The following is a 14,491-nucleotide window of genomic DNA, read 5'->3' on the forward strand; positions in this document are numbered from 1 at the left end:
ATGGATGGTTGGGGTGGCTGGACAATAGTGTGAATACTCTTTTTTTTTAACTTCCTTTTTTTAGTCTCACTGTAGGACATTTGTTGTTACTTTCTTTTTTTATTTTTAAAGATTTTATTTATTTATTTTCAGAGACAGAGGCAGGGAGGGAGAAAGAGAAGGAGAGAAACATTCATCCGTTGCCTCTTGCTTGCACCCAACTGGGGACCTGGCTCACAATCCAGGCATGCACCCTAACTGGAGATTGAACTGGTAACCTTTTGGTTCTCAGGACACCACTCAATCCAGTGAGCCACACCAGCCAGGGCTTTTTGTTACTTTTAGACAGAGAGAGAGAGAGGAAAGGAGAGAGAGCAACATCAATTTGTTGCCTCCTATGTGTCCCTAAACGAGGGTGGGGAGTGGGGATCCTATGTACCTGGACTGGGGATTGTATGTGCCTAGACTGGGAATTGAACCCTCAACCTTTCTGTTATGGGATGATGCTCCAGCCAGCTCAGCCACCCAGCCAGGGCTTGTGAATATTCTTAATGCCACTGAATTGCACACTTAAAAACAGTTGAAAGGGTAAATTTTATGTTATATATATTTTACCACAATTATAAAAATGAAAAAAAAATAGAACCCTGAAATGTACTGTACAAATAAATGGAATAATCACTAATTTTCTCACATTGATAAATATCAGATTCTTAAGACTAAAATGTTAGGAATCTTCCTTTCATTTTCAAAATCAGGCATGAAAGCCATCTTTTTCTTGAAAAATTGCATAACTTTACCTGAAAGACCTATTATTAGCCATGTATACTCTAACAAATAAAGCTTCTATACACCCATCTTCCAGTGATAGCCTCTATGACTTAAGATCACTTTATGTTTCTTTTAATACATAATTTTTATATTCGAGACAGCATAGATGAAACTGGAGAGCATTATGGTAAGTGAAATAAGCCAGGCAGTGAAAGACAAATACCATATGATCTCACCTATAAGTGGAACCTAATCAACAAAACAAACAAGTAAGCAAAATATAACCAGAGACACTGAAATTAAGAACAAACTGACAGTAACTAGAGAGGAGGGGAGAGGGGATAATGGGGGAAAGAAGGGAAGGGTCATCAAGGAACATGTATAAAGGACACACAGACAAAGCCAAAGAGGGGAAGGACTGAGGGTGGGAGGTGGGGGTGGGTGGGGGTGGGGAAGTGGTGGTGTGAAAATGGAGACAACTGTACATGAACAACAATAAAAAATAAAATAAAATATTAAAAAGGTACCTAATTTTTAATGTAAAAATCTGATATGGCTTAACAATTACTCTTTAAAATAACTTTACAATACTTTTTGTCTTCTTTCTACATCCATGTCTATATAAATACCTCATCTTTAACATTTATTTTTAATTACTTTGAGATGAAGATGAATTTTACATTAATATAGAGGCCTCTTCTAACTCCTTCTGTAGCTACAAAGCAGCTTTAAAAACTCTCCTTTTGAGTGTTACATTTTTTCTCACAAATACATTAAAAAGGAATATTGATTTTGGTTTTAAGAACACAGTAATTCCAATTTTAAATTGTAAGATTATTTTTTCTTTATTCAGCAAATCAAAGTAAAAGATTCTTCAGAGAAGACAGATAACATTTGTTCTAGGTACCTTGATGGGAAAAGACTCCAGATGCTTTGCTTGACTCTACACTAAGCAAACTGCTAAGCAGTTAAAACTTAAGCGAGCAGTGAGCGGTCAGACAGGTTTAACAAAAATGATATGTAGCTCTCCTCACCCACCTTTGCAAGACAGAACTGCTTCATGGGTTTGTTGAAACCGCTGTGGAACTGTGCTATAACTTTTTCCTAAATTTGAAATGTTTCTGTCTGATGTTCAGTATGGTTTAAATGTTCCAAGTTAAAATTCTGCAAATCAGTAAAATATGCACAAATCTAATCAAGTTAGATTTGCTGTCATGGGCATTAACTTAGGGCAGAAGAAACAATCCTTTGGGCTCTCCTCCTGATTTGCATGTTTTTTCTTCAATCCAACTGTTGTTAAAGGGAAGCTTCCTCACTTGGAGGTGAGCAGTCAGTTCACTAAACCTGGAGGAGCTGGTTAAAGAAACCAGAAACAGCCCAGTCTTTCAGAGCTTTCAGGAGGAGACTCTCTGGTTTCTGACATTTGTAGTCCTATACTGAGGGTAGGAATGCATAAGGTTTCTGAGAAGATCCCACAAGGACATGCCTGCACCCTGAGGGCAGGATTGTTTACTTAAACATGGACTGCTGGCTGTTGTAACTGGCTTCCATGAAGTGACTGCTCACTGCTTCAGCTCTGCCTTACCCTCTCTCCTTTCCCATCCACAGTGTAGGCTATTTGCCATTGATGTGACAAGTTCTAGAACAGTGGTGAATCACCGACATGGAAACCTCCAGGATCTGCACTTTGTGACTTTGAAAAGAGTCTTACAAAAAAAAAAAAAAAAGCATGTACCTTTTTAAAGCAGTGCTAACAAATGAAATTGGAAAATGCTCATGATATAATGCTAAATTAAAAAGCAGGACACAAATTTGCATATTACTAATGTTGATCAGTTAAGTAAAGAAAAATCATTAAAAATAAACTAGAAGAAAATTTACCAAAGATGCTTACTGTGATTGCCTCATTTGGATGCTATATTTATAGATAAGATTTTTCTTAGCTTCTCTCTATATTCCCTCCTACCTTTCTGAGCATTCTACAGAAAACATACATACTTTTATAGTCAAGAGGAAAAACACTAACTTTAGGTTCATCCTTCTAAGCAAGCCTCTTATTTAATTTGCTAGCAAACTCTCAGCTCTAACTTGGGTTTTGCCCCTCACAGGCTGAGACCTTGGCAAGTAATACAAATGCTCCGGACCTCACTTTTCTCTGTATCCAATGAAGAGTTTGAATAGTTTCTTTCCTATGATCTGTGATCTTATCATGTCTCTGACAAAATTAAACTATTGCAGCAATCCTAGATTAGGAGAGTCAGCTAAAGCTGGGGATGGTTTTGATTCCCACTCTTCCCAGCTTCTGTTATATTTAAAAGCTCACTTTTTGTGTTTTTTTGTTGGTTAATGTTTCATATTTTGTCTTCAGCTTTTGATATTAAGATAATTGAAGATAGGAACTTCGTTGAACTTCTTCATGCTGATGCTTCTCTCCGCAGCAGGGCAATGATGTGTGTGCAGTATGTCCTTGTGATGATAAAATAATGATGGCTATGGGAACTTGTTACTATCTATAAATGTCTAAATTTTGAAATATGGTCACTCCAAAAACTAGGTTATACTTTGTTTCAATTACACTTTACCCAAAGTTAGATCATCTATGGCTTTGTTTCCATTCTAGTTTTGTGTTGTTTGTATATGAATCTCTAATTCCACTTTTTCTAAGAGATCAAATTTATATTTAAAAAAACAACTAAAAACAAAAACATACAGTGTAATTTGAAGATTCTGCAATCAGTAAATTCTGCATATCAGTAAAAAAATGCACAAATAGAACTCTGTGTTAGCTGTTACCTGTGCAGAAACTAAAACAAGTAACAACAACATAAAAATCTCATCACTACAGTGACAGGAAATATATTTGAAATGTTTCTCTCAGCGATTTAATTTCTTAAAAGTTAACCACCTTCCCTTAAATGCATTTTTGCATTTGTGGGTCAAAAAAGATAATTACCTCACCTATAGGAATATGATTAAAATTAATAACAGTAAATTTTGCTATGATTTTTGCAAAGCACGCCGATTACTTTACACTTACTGCATTTTGAGACATCATATGTGTCCAGTGCAGGAAAATAAGAATTAATAGGATAGTTTCTTGGTGTCAGACTGATACCAAATCATTGCCCAGAAAGGTGTTCTTTCATGTTTGATTGGACAGGAATTTTGATTAATAGAAAGGACATGAAGCTAGAAACAGGCAGAATTCTGATATTTTTGATATTAAGTAACTCAGGGAAGTTTCTTAACCTCTGTGGGATTTTACTATTTTCTTTTATTCAAATGTGTGTTTGGGTTTGTATGGTGCTTTGGCTGGGGAAATGCTGGGGTGGGGGCTGAGCATGAGAAGGTGCGGTCTAGGTACAGAGGGTGGGATTGGGCTCCCACCAGGTTACAACCAGTTTGATACCATCATCATTTGTTTTATCTACTGACTGTCTTCATAAGGTTGCATTTGTGGAAAGAATTCTGAGGCTATAGAAGTGTTGAAAACAGCTGGTATAAAAGTTCTTTAAAGCAACTTTCATTTCTGAAATTCTCTATGGAATATTAATTTTGATGTCCTTCACATAGATTAGCATAATATATATCCATGTGGTGTTTGCTGATAACTGGGTTTACCAGCAATAATCTGCATCTTGACTTTATAGATGTTTGAGTGTTCCAGTCTCAGCATAGCAGTCCCTCACAATCATAATAAACATAAAAACTTGGAGACTATATTTAAAAAGGCTATCTCCTGTATTATTTTTATTGACTAAAATTAATGTGAGTTACTGTTTAACTTTGTCGGTTAGAGGTCACTTGACTTAGTAATGGCTTCTCACCAACATCTGTAACCTTAACCTCCAACCTTTCCAATCTTGCACACTTGGCGTCTTCATGAAAAAGAGGATCAGGCAGAAAGGTATGGACAAATCCCCCATATCCATGCTTTCCAATTAATGACACTCCAAAAACAAACTCTGAAACCACAAACAAATAGAATGCTGTGTTAGCTGTTACCTGTGCAGAAACCAAAACAAGTAGCAACAACATAAAAATCTTATCACTACAGTGACAGGAAATATATTTGAAATGTTTCTCTTTGCTATTTAATTTCTTAAAAGTTAACCACCTTCCCCTGCAAAACATGAAAAACCACACTACAAAGAGAAAAATTCCCCTGTTCCTGGAGGATACCTGAACCAAGGAGAACAAAGATAGTTCTGGTCTAATATATATATTTCATCAACATTTTTCTTTTTCTAAAATGGAATTTATGTGGTTTATCAAACTGCCTTCTTCAATGAAAGCTTTGAATAGTTGCAACTTTAGGAGAGATCAATCTGAATTTTACGATAGAGAGAACCCAGATCTCATTAATTCTGGAGGATTCTAATTTACTCATACAAAAGACAGAGTAAGTAAGAAAGGGTAAAGAGATATAATTACTAAAAATTGGATTGTCTGCCATTTTAAGCATTAACCATTTTAACTATTAGGCATTTTCTTTATCTCATTATAGTTCCAGTCCTAGCTTCTGCAGTTCTGAGCTGTTAAAATCCTGTTCCCCTGGCAGGCAGAACAGGTCTTTTAACTGACAGGTCGTGAATCTTTCCTGCTGCAAAGGGATATCATTTACCAACAAAGAGATGTGAAACAGTTCCCATGGGATTCTGAGTAAGTAAATGATTCCTCTTCAGCTCACTGAAGTTCAGGTGCTCTGTTTAATTTTAAAAATATACTCAGATATAACTGATGTGTCTTTCCTAACTGCAAGGTTGTTTCTAAGGTCAGACAAAGTTACGTGTCAGTGATCTGTCTCTAGCAGCACAAAAGGAGGTATCTACAAGTGGCAGGGAAAAAATAGCTGACCTTAGTCTGGTCAGCTATGAGGACTTTGCCAGACTTAGATTCTGAACTTTTAAAACCTAGTGATGAGAAATGAACTTTTAAATCCTTCTACTGCAATTCTATAAATATGTCTTTATGATAGCATAGCTAACATTGTATTGTAATGATCTGTCTTTCTGTTACAGACCTGATACCCTACAGACCAAGAACTGTGCACTTACTCATGTCCGTGTGACCAGCACTGAGCCTAATGTGTGGCACTGAGTAGATGTTTAATAATGGCTTTTTAAATGAATGAACGTTAAATGCCTAAAAGAAGTCTTACTGATTCACATGAGAAACCTTAAAGGTTAAAATTTTACATCTAGCAAAGAGACTTGGGTTTAATGGGCTGTACCGTGACTATATAATGTTTCACAGTTTTCAAGAATGTTCACATATTTTATTTCATTTGATCCTCTGTGTAGATCTGGAAAGTTGGCAGGGCAAGTATTACCATTTCCACTTTGTACATGAGGAAATCGAGCTCCTGTCCAACTAAACCATAGCAGTAAGATCAGAACTATGGCCTTCTGATCCCCGGCCTTCACTGTGCGCCTTTTGTGAGAGGAGCCAGCTTAGACTAATGTGTGTATGTCTGTTCCATCTACCACTCGATCTATTTATTTCATCTTCTTATCTTCCTTTATTAACCTTAGACAAAGGTAGTAAACGAAAGTCATTGTTTCCCCAGACCTGGCATGTTTGGTTAGCTGGGAATACCTAAAGGAAGAAGGAGCAGTGAGGTTGGCTCAGAAGCAGTGGAGTGCATAATTGGTGGGCTGTTTTTCATCTCTCCCCCATTCTGTAAACAGGTTGAGTAGCTCTGTGGGACTGGGTGGTGCCTGGGTGGTGCCTTACCTGGGAGCTCTCAAACAAAACCCCTGGGTTGAATGGAGCTTTCATCATCCCTAGCAGGAGGCTCATACATGTCTGTTGTTTTTAAGAAGAATTCTACTGTGCAACTGCATGATCTTATTGCATATTATCAGAATGAAGGAATCCCTAAATTTTAAAAAATTTAAGTTTTACTATAACATTTTTAAGGGCTGTGACTGTGCCTTATTCATCCTTGTATTTTCCAAAGTCTAGCACTGGCCTTTCCATGTTGTATACACTAAGTATTTGCTGAACAAATGAGGTGCGAGTGGGAAAACATCCTAAATCAAATTTTGTACACTATGCACTGCCACTCCCAAATGGCTTTTAACTTTTTGTGCTGGGCTGACTTGCAGCTGTTGATTCAATTCGAGGAAACACTGTCATGTCCACACACCAGTGTTCATGGAGTCATTTGAACATTGCATTTGCCTTTGTCAAAAATGACAGGAAATTGAGGCAACAATGGGAATTACTGCTAACAGTGGCCAGTTTCCATTGTATGTTTGGCTCCTTGGATTTAAGCTGGTCAACTCGGTGCTCACTTGTGAAGAAAAAGAATAGGACATTTTCCTATTCTTTGCGAAAGATTTGCGCCTAAAAAAATGAGGTGTGATTATATGGGAATGGGTTAGAAAGCTCCCCCTACAACAGCTACAACATGCAAATATAGTTCCATTTTTGTTCTTTTTAGTCCATAGACACTTCAGAAATATACTGTTTAAGAAGGCAAGTTAATTCACATTGGGAAGATGACACATACTTATTCTTTAAATGTTTGTTAAAGAGTAATTTAACATTTTTCCAAATTTTAAAAACAGCTTTTTATGGATGGTGTGATGGGTTTGTATTTGCACCCCGGCCATAGAGACTATGCTGTAGCTCGCCCTCAGCCACTGACTGGGCGGGGCCCCGGAGCGGGTCGCTGGAATGCTCTAGCTCAGTCAGAATTACTCACTTGTACCTAAATGGATGATCCCTGTACAGGGTTCTCCGAGACTGACGTCCCAGCAAGGCAGAGTTTCGAAATGCAGAAGATCCATGGCTCAGGGAAGTGAGAGACAAGCTTTCCCATGGTTCTTTTACAAAATTGGAAACTGGATCAAAGGGTGGAAGTCTTTGCAATTTCTAGTTTCAGGTGACCACGAAGAGGCAAAATAAAAAAATTGCAATTTATATTTTCATGTTATTCCATGAAAATGGGGTACAGTGTTTTTATCTTAAGCGGAAAAAATATTTATTTATGGTGACGTCTGCTCTGGAAAGTGGTGGTACTGTGTAAAAAAATTCACTTCATATGGCGGCAATTTTCTGGATTACTGGAAAGAAAAAAATTCAAAAAAGCCCCCAAACAAAACCTCATCTAAAGCATTCTCTCCTCAATTATGTTTTCCGTCAAAACTTGGTTGACACCATTTCCAGAGATCAACAAAAATAAATATTTGATAAGAAAGTATCTAATTGAATGGCCCTTTTCAGCTTATTTCCGCCTTGGGGATCGATCGTACAATCGTCGAAAGCCAAGGCCGCGCTTTCCGGACCCCGCAGCCCGAGCGCGGAGCTCAGCCGGCCCTCGAAACGTCAGTCCGGCCCCGCGGAGTAGCGCCCGGGGCTTTCGGGGCTGGGGGACCCCGCCCCCCCTGGTGTTCCTCAGGCCCCGGCGGCTCGGGGCGGAGCTGCGGGGCGGCAGGTGGGGAGGGGCGGCCGCGGCGCGTCCGGGACACCTTCGGAGACGGGGGAGGAGCGGCGGCCGCACCCCGCCCTGGAAATAAACGGGCCAGGTGTGGCTCGGCGCCGGGTGCCAGCGGGGAGGAGACTCGCGCCCCACCGACCGACAACACCGGCACCCAGCCGCGCCCCAGCTCCTGTGCGCCCTCGCCGCCCTCCGAGCCACAGCTCTCCCTCGCGCTCCGGCTCCCCGCCCTCGGTCGTCGCCAGCGTCGGTTTTCCGCCCGCCGCGCCGCGCTCGCAGCGGCCGGAACGGCCCGGGTGGAGAGGGGCTTCCTCGCGACACTTTTGCCTCCCGGCTCTCGTCTCCGGGGTTTTGGCCTTTACTTTGAAGCCCTCCGCTCTCTCCGAGCCGGCCGCGCTCGCTTATGCCTTGGCGCTGAGTGGCTCTCTGAGTGACCGCCAACATGAGCTGCAACGGAGGATCGCACCCGCGGATCAACACGCTGGGCCGCATGACCCGCGCAGAGTCCGGCCCTGACCTGCGCTACGAGATGACCTGCGGCGGCGGGGGAGGCGGCGGCGGCGGCGGCGGCGGCGGCGGCGGCACGAGCAGGACGTACTACTCCCGGCGCTACGCGGTCTACGACCAGAACTCGGACGGCTACTGGTGGGTATCTGAGCGCGCGGAGTGCGCGGGGCTCCAAGGGCCCGCCGGGGCGGGGGGCGGGTTTCCACTCTCTCTTAGCAGAATCAATCCCAACCCGTGGGGAAAAAGTGGGACAGTTCTCCCAAGACGTACGAGGACGCCCAGGCCCAGAAAGAGGAAAGTCTGTTCGCCCGAGGTCATGAAAGCATTTCCTGTTCGCGCTGGTGCAGGACCCAGTGGACCGGACGCCTGTTGCGCTGCGCAGACCCCTGTGGGTGTGTGCGAGCGGGGACTCTGTCCAGCCCTTTGTCCGTGACCGGCCCGGGAGACCACCCAGCGAGGGGTTCGGGCGCGGCGCGGTGGGCCGGGCTCTGGGGGGGTCTCGGCTGCTTCCAGGACTGTCCCTTGCAGGGCCCGCGCGGGCTAGCATCCCCTTTGTCCCGGCCCGCAGGTGGGGAGGTAAGGCCGGCGGGGCTGCTACAGGAAAACCCAACCTCTCTTAACTGTGACCGAAGTGAAATAAAGGAATGAGGGGTCAGAACTCTTCATTGGCCAGGGCGGACTCGGCGCTCAGCTGTGTCTACTGACCCATCACGAATTCCTGCTCAGCTGGAGACCACAGCGGCAGCCCTACGGCTTTCGTGGGGAGGCTGCACGTCCGGGAGGCGCAGAGTCCCGGCCTCGCCCTCCTCCGCTACTCAGACGAAGCTCCCGGGCAAGGGCGGCTGCCTGGCCCTTGGGTCGCAGCTCCGCGGGTCGGCGCTGGCCCCCTCGGTCAGCCACGCGGTAGCCCCCACCGGTGAGCGCACTGGTGGCCAGTGTTTGAGTCCTTTGTCTCCCTCGTTTTAAAGCCCCCGAGGAGCGATCTCATTGTCTTGGTCGCGCCGCGCTGCGAAGGGTCCTGCACCTTTAGCAGCCGAGGGAGGGCGCCGCGTCCCACCTTTGCCCGCCCGCGAGGTTGAGGGCTGGCCTAGTCCGGGTACCTCAGAGAGGCCCACTTGGAAGACGGGGTCTATTTCTCGGGGTCATGGAGGAAACCCACTGAGGGAGTTACTTGAATGGGTGAAGGAAACGTGCATTTACCGGGACCCTGGTACTGGGCTCTGGATGGCCATGTGAACCGGGAGAATTTACCCTCCGCACTCTCCCCGACTCCTGCAAACCTTTACCCCGCAAGCCCACCCCTTGCAGGGCGTTCGGGGAAAGACGCCTGGTTTCCGGAACAAATTTTACCCCGCTTCGTGGCCTCAGGCTTGGGAGGAGCAACCTGAATACACTCCAGGGGGTTTTTGTTTGGCCAGCAGTTTTGAAGGCTGGGACTATACGAGTTGCAGCCTGTTTTCTGCTTAGATTTATTTATTTATTTACTTACTTATTTTTCCCGGAGCATCTTGGTAATTTATTTTGTGAACTGTGAATTGGTAAAGAATTGTTTCAATCTTGAGCTCTTTTTTCCCCGAACAAAATGCACCTGGAATTTCCAGGGAAAAAGTGCCAAGCAATAGGAGAATGGGAAGAAACTTTTTACAGTTTGCTTTGGTTTTTAAGATTGTTTTAAAACTGGGCCAGCCATTTAAATCTGAAACTTTACTTTTCCCTTTTTGTCTTCTAGAATTTGGAAAGCACATTTTGAATATTTACAGATTTAAAGCCAACTCAGAATTCTTTTTTGTGGCATTTTAGGAACCAAGGTTTTTTTTTTTTTTTTTTAATATGCCTCTGCTATCCTAGAGTCCCTATTTATAAAATTGACAAACATTACTGTTAATTGAAATTAAACTCTTTTGGCTTCTTGTAGAGGAAATTGGTAGTTAATATATTGGCTAATAAACTGTATAAAGGTACGGGGTTTACAAGGATTCTTCACTGAAACATTAAATTTTGGGGAGCCTCGATGTTTTCTCACAGTCATATAGTATCATTTCTTGTGTTCGGTTTTTCCAGCCTAAAGGCTGTTTATAAACCTGTCAAGTTTTTACATCTCTGAGAAGGGCTTTGACCTAATGTGCAGAAGGGTGTTTTTTTGCGGGCTGATGTTGATCAGCCTGAGCAGCCAGGCGTCAGGCTGAGGGACTGGAGTCAGCTCCTGGTCCTGGAGGTTCACCAGCCCTGTCCCGCTGCTACCGATCCTTGTCGAACTGAAGAATTAGCATAATACAAAATTGCCCGCAAATGCTAATTTCTGCGTTTTAAAATAGTGGCGACTGATGGAAGAGACAGGCCATGCACCCGCACCTGCTTTCCTCAAGGCTTTGTGGTTTCGAGGGGAGGGATTTGTTTGTTCACGGCATGCATTTTGTGGAAGTAGGATGCCACCTGTGATCCCACTGCCCCTGCTAAATGAATGATGATTAAAAATTTATAAGTCCTCCTGGCTGGCGTAGCTCAGTGGATTGAGCGCGGGCTGTGAACCAAAGTGTCGCAGGTTCGATTCCCAGTCAGGGTACATGCCTAGGTTGCAGGCCATGACCCCCAGCAACTGCACATTGATGTTTCTCTCTCTTTCTCCCTCCCTTCCCTCTCTAAAAATAAATAAATAAAATCTTTAAAAAAACTTATAAGTCCTTTTCTGACCAAATGTGTTTCTAAATAAAGGTGTTTTGTTTTTAAAACACAAAACCAGCATGAAAACTACTGGTTGAATTTAAATTCATTTATTTAAAAAATTGCTATTTTAATAGTTGTATTAGATTGGTGATTTTTGAAAGAGTTGGTATTTGCATTTAGCCCTTCCCTAATAAACTAATTTGAGTGTGTAGAGAGCTCAATTCTTATTTTTTCTTTTAAAGTGACTTTGAAACATTTTTGCGTTGTGCTTTTTACATTAATAGCACTTGTCAGTTTTTAGGACAGTATTATATCTAACTTCAAATTCTTCCTTCTTCCCTCACCTGTCTTTTGTGTCTTTATTTTAGGTTGGATGGAATTTGTATCTACTTTACCTAACTTCTCTGCTCTACTTAATATTTTAAAGTTTGGCAAATATTATATGCTTGATAACATAGGTATATTTTTGAAAATATAAACTTTGGATTTTTCTGGTATAGGATATTATATTAATATTATTTTCAATTAAGGCAGAATTACTCCAGTTTTATTCTTATAGTTCAAAGAAATGGCAGATCTGTAGTGAAGTTTGGTGGCCAAATGACAAAGTCCCTGCTGATCAAAGTGTGATTTTATAGGATAAAAGCCGAATCATTTTGTTGCAGAAATATATGGTTATAATGTTATTACTTTTCTCTAGAACTCCTGATTTCAAAATGCATGTGATCACTATTTGATATATATTTTAAGTTTATTTTAAACTGCTTTTTAAAATAAGCCTGTATTTTTTTCATAAAGTTAAACAGGTCCGTTTCCCCTAAATCAGAGTCAGAGGGAATGCAAAGGAGTACAGAATCCTTATTTTTCTACTTTAGAGGCAAGGAGATTAAGACTTGCCCCAAACCCCAGTCCACTCTTGGCTGAGTTGACTCGAGAACCCAAGGCCCCTTCTCTGTGCTCTCCTGTCATCTTGTGCCTTTAGGGAGTGTTCCTTGTGTATTAGACTGGACAGTCTTGTACTTACACAATGAAAGTATTTCAATTCCATTTCTTTATTCATTCAGCAAGTATTTACAGAGGGTCTGTTGTGTGTTGGTGTTGGGGAGTTTCAAAGGTGAAAATACAAAGGCTCCTTGAAAGGAGCACATACTCTTTGAAGGAAAATAGATACACACTACTATAATGTGAAAGGATAATGGACTGAAAGGGTATAAATGACTCAGAGCCTTCATAAGGAGATAAGATAACATCTGTAGTAAGACTTTAGTAAGATTTTATAAAGAAAGTAGTGTTCAATTAGACTTTGGAGTATTAATTTCAGCTGGTAAAGGTGGGTGGGCCAAGAGCATTCCAGGGGGAGAGGAGAGTTTGAGAACAGTCGGAGAGGTGGAAAACCAGGAGCAAAGCCAAGATCTATGGAGTGATGTCCTTTCTGAGCATTTACTATAACTGGGGAAGATCTGAGGAGGAAGGGTTGGTTGGGACCAGAGCCTGAATTTACATAGGCAGAGGGGAGCCTCTCCAGATTTTCTCCGAAGCCAGTGAAAGTCTCCTGCATTGAAAGAAATAAGATGATCATAAGTGAGCTTCTGGACTGTGTCTGTTGTCACAGTGTGCAGGGTGGCATGAAGTGGGTGGATCCTGCCGGAGGGAGTTGGCTTAAGGAAGCAGTTAGGCCAGTGAAGGAGGGAGGTGATGAAAGTCTCCCTGCCAAGTTTGGCAGCAGTGGTCAGGAAAGGAGATATTACTTAGGTGGAGTGGCAGTTTCAGCTAAGACTGGATGTGAGAGGCATGGGAAAGTCTGAGAAAACATGCTGAGAATGGGGTGACTTATAGAATCGAGTTTCTGACTTTTTTTCTGGGAAATGATTGCCAAGTAAGATTCAGTTCAGCTTAGTATGTGGCAGAGAACATTTACATGGTTAAGTTTGAATAAGTTAGATATTTTATAAAAATATCAGATCAGTGGTCAATAATAGTTACCATCACCTGGCAAACACTTCTATGATGTGCCAGGTATGTTGTATACTTATCTCAGGCCTCATGACAGACTTCCCACTTTACAGATGGAAAACTGAGTTAAAGTAGTTAAATGGCTTGACCTTGGCCACACAGTGATTGAGCTACATTTGAATTCAGTGTACTGCAATGACTCAAGAAAAACAATCAGTCAATCTGTAGTGATTAGCATTCATGTTTCCTATTTGTAAGCTCTTCTGAGTTTTTACTTTTTAAGTTGTTGCATTCCTGTGAACTGTTTATCTCATCACCATTGCATTCTTTCATTAATGTTCTTGTGGAGTTTCTGTCTGCTTAGGAAAACAGTATGATGTTGCACCAAGCCAACTAATCGTTGGTCAGATCTGAAAAACAGCTTTCAACAGCAGTTAATTTTTTCTCTGAATATGGACATAATGGCTGTTCAGGTGACTGAAATGTCTTGGGAAAGAAGAAAAACTGCTGATGCCCCTAATGCCTCATTGCTGACTTTTTAGGGTGGAGTAAAGGAGGACTTGGGTCCTCCCAAGGTGTGACTTGAAGAGTCCAACTCAGTTCTCTGCTAACCAGTCTTTCCAGAAAAGGCGGTTCTAGAAGAGTGCTTCTTCAGTCTGCAGGCATCAGTGCTTGGAGCGCTGCCCCACCCTTTGTCTTTCTCTTTCTCCCTCTTACACTCGTGGGAAAATGGTCAGGCGTGCTTCTCATGTTGATGTCATCGGCCCACAGACCCTAAGACTCAGTAAGACTCATGGGAAGCAATGTCCTGTAAAATGCTAGAGCAGCCAGATAATTTACACCTTGGGCTGGAAGGGTCCAGGACCTTCAAAGACCTCATGAATGTGAAATCTACATTTCATGAAAATGACCACAGGTTAGTAAGAGGTATAAGTTTTTGCTTAGAATTAAATTTTTTGACATGTAAACAATAATGTCCCTTGCTTCATCTGGCACTTGAAAAAAATTTTAAGAAAAGGAGTTGATTTCTTGATGGATAATCAGATAACTTAGAAGTGATTTTTTTTAGATCTCAGAATGAAGGTAAGTTTTCATATAGAGAAGTAATTCAAAATAGAAATCCCTATTTTGACATTGAATTTGTAAGGATCAACTATTCATATATCATTC

The 14,491-nt window shown here is 42.0% G+C and overlaps 1 protein-coding gene across 3 annotated transcripts in view; it reads left to right on the forward strand.

Annotated features, from left to right (window-relative positions):
* Positions 1-8,275: 8,275 nt before the first annotated feature.
* LOC123820813 (desmoplakin) overlaps positions 8,276-14,491 on the forward strand; it is a 40,356-nt gene continuing 34,140 nt past the window's right edge. For 2 of the 3 annotated variants that reach the window (XM_045841771.1, XM_045841773.1), the window contains exon 1: positions 8,476-8,842. In XM_045841771.1, the coding sequence (XP_045697727.1) occupies positions 8,640-8,842 (203 nt within the window). In that variant the 5' untranslated portion in view covers positions 8,476-8,639. Of the gene's footprint in view, positions 8,843-14,491 lie in introns of all 3 variants that reach the window. The other variant, XM_045841774.1, reaches the window with a different exon arrangement.

This window comes from Phyllostomus hastatus, unplaced genomic scaffold (genome assembly GCF_019186645.2).
Source record: "Phyllostomus hastatus isolate PE091 unplaced genomic scaffold, TTU_PhHast_1.1 phas_contig_37, whole genome shotgun sequence".
Taxonomy (NCBI): Eukaryota; Metazoa; Chordata; class Mammalia; order Chiroptera; family Phyllostomidae; genus Phyllostomus; species Phyllostomus hastatus.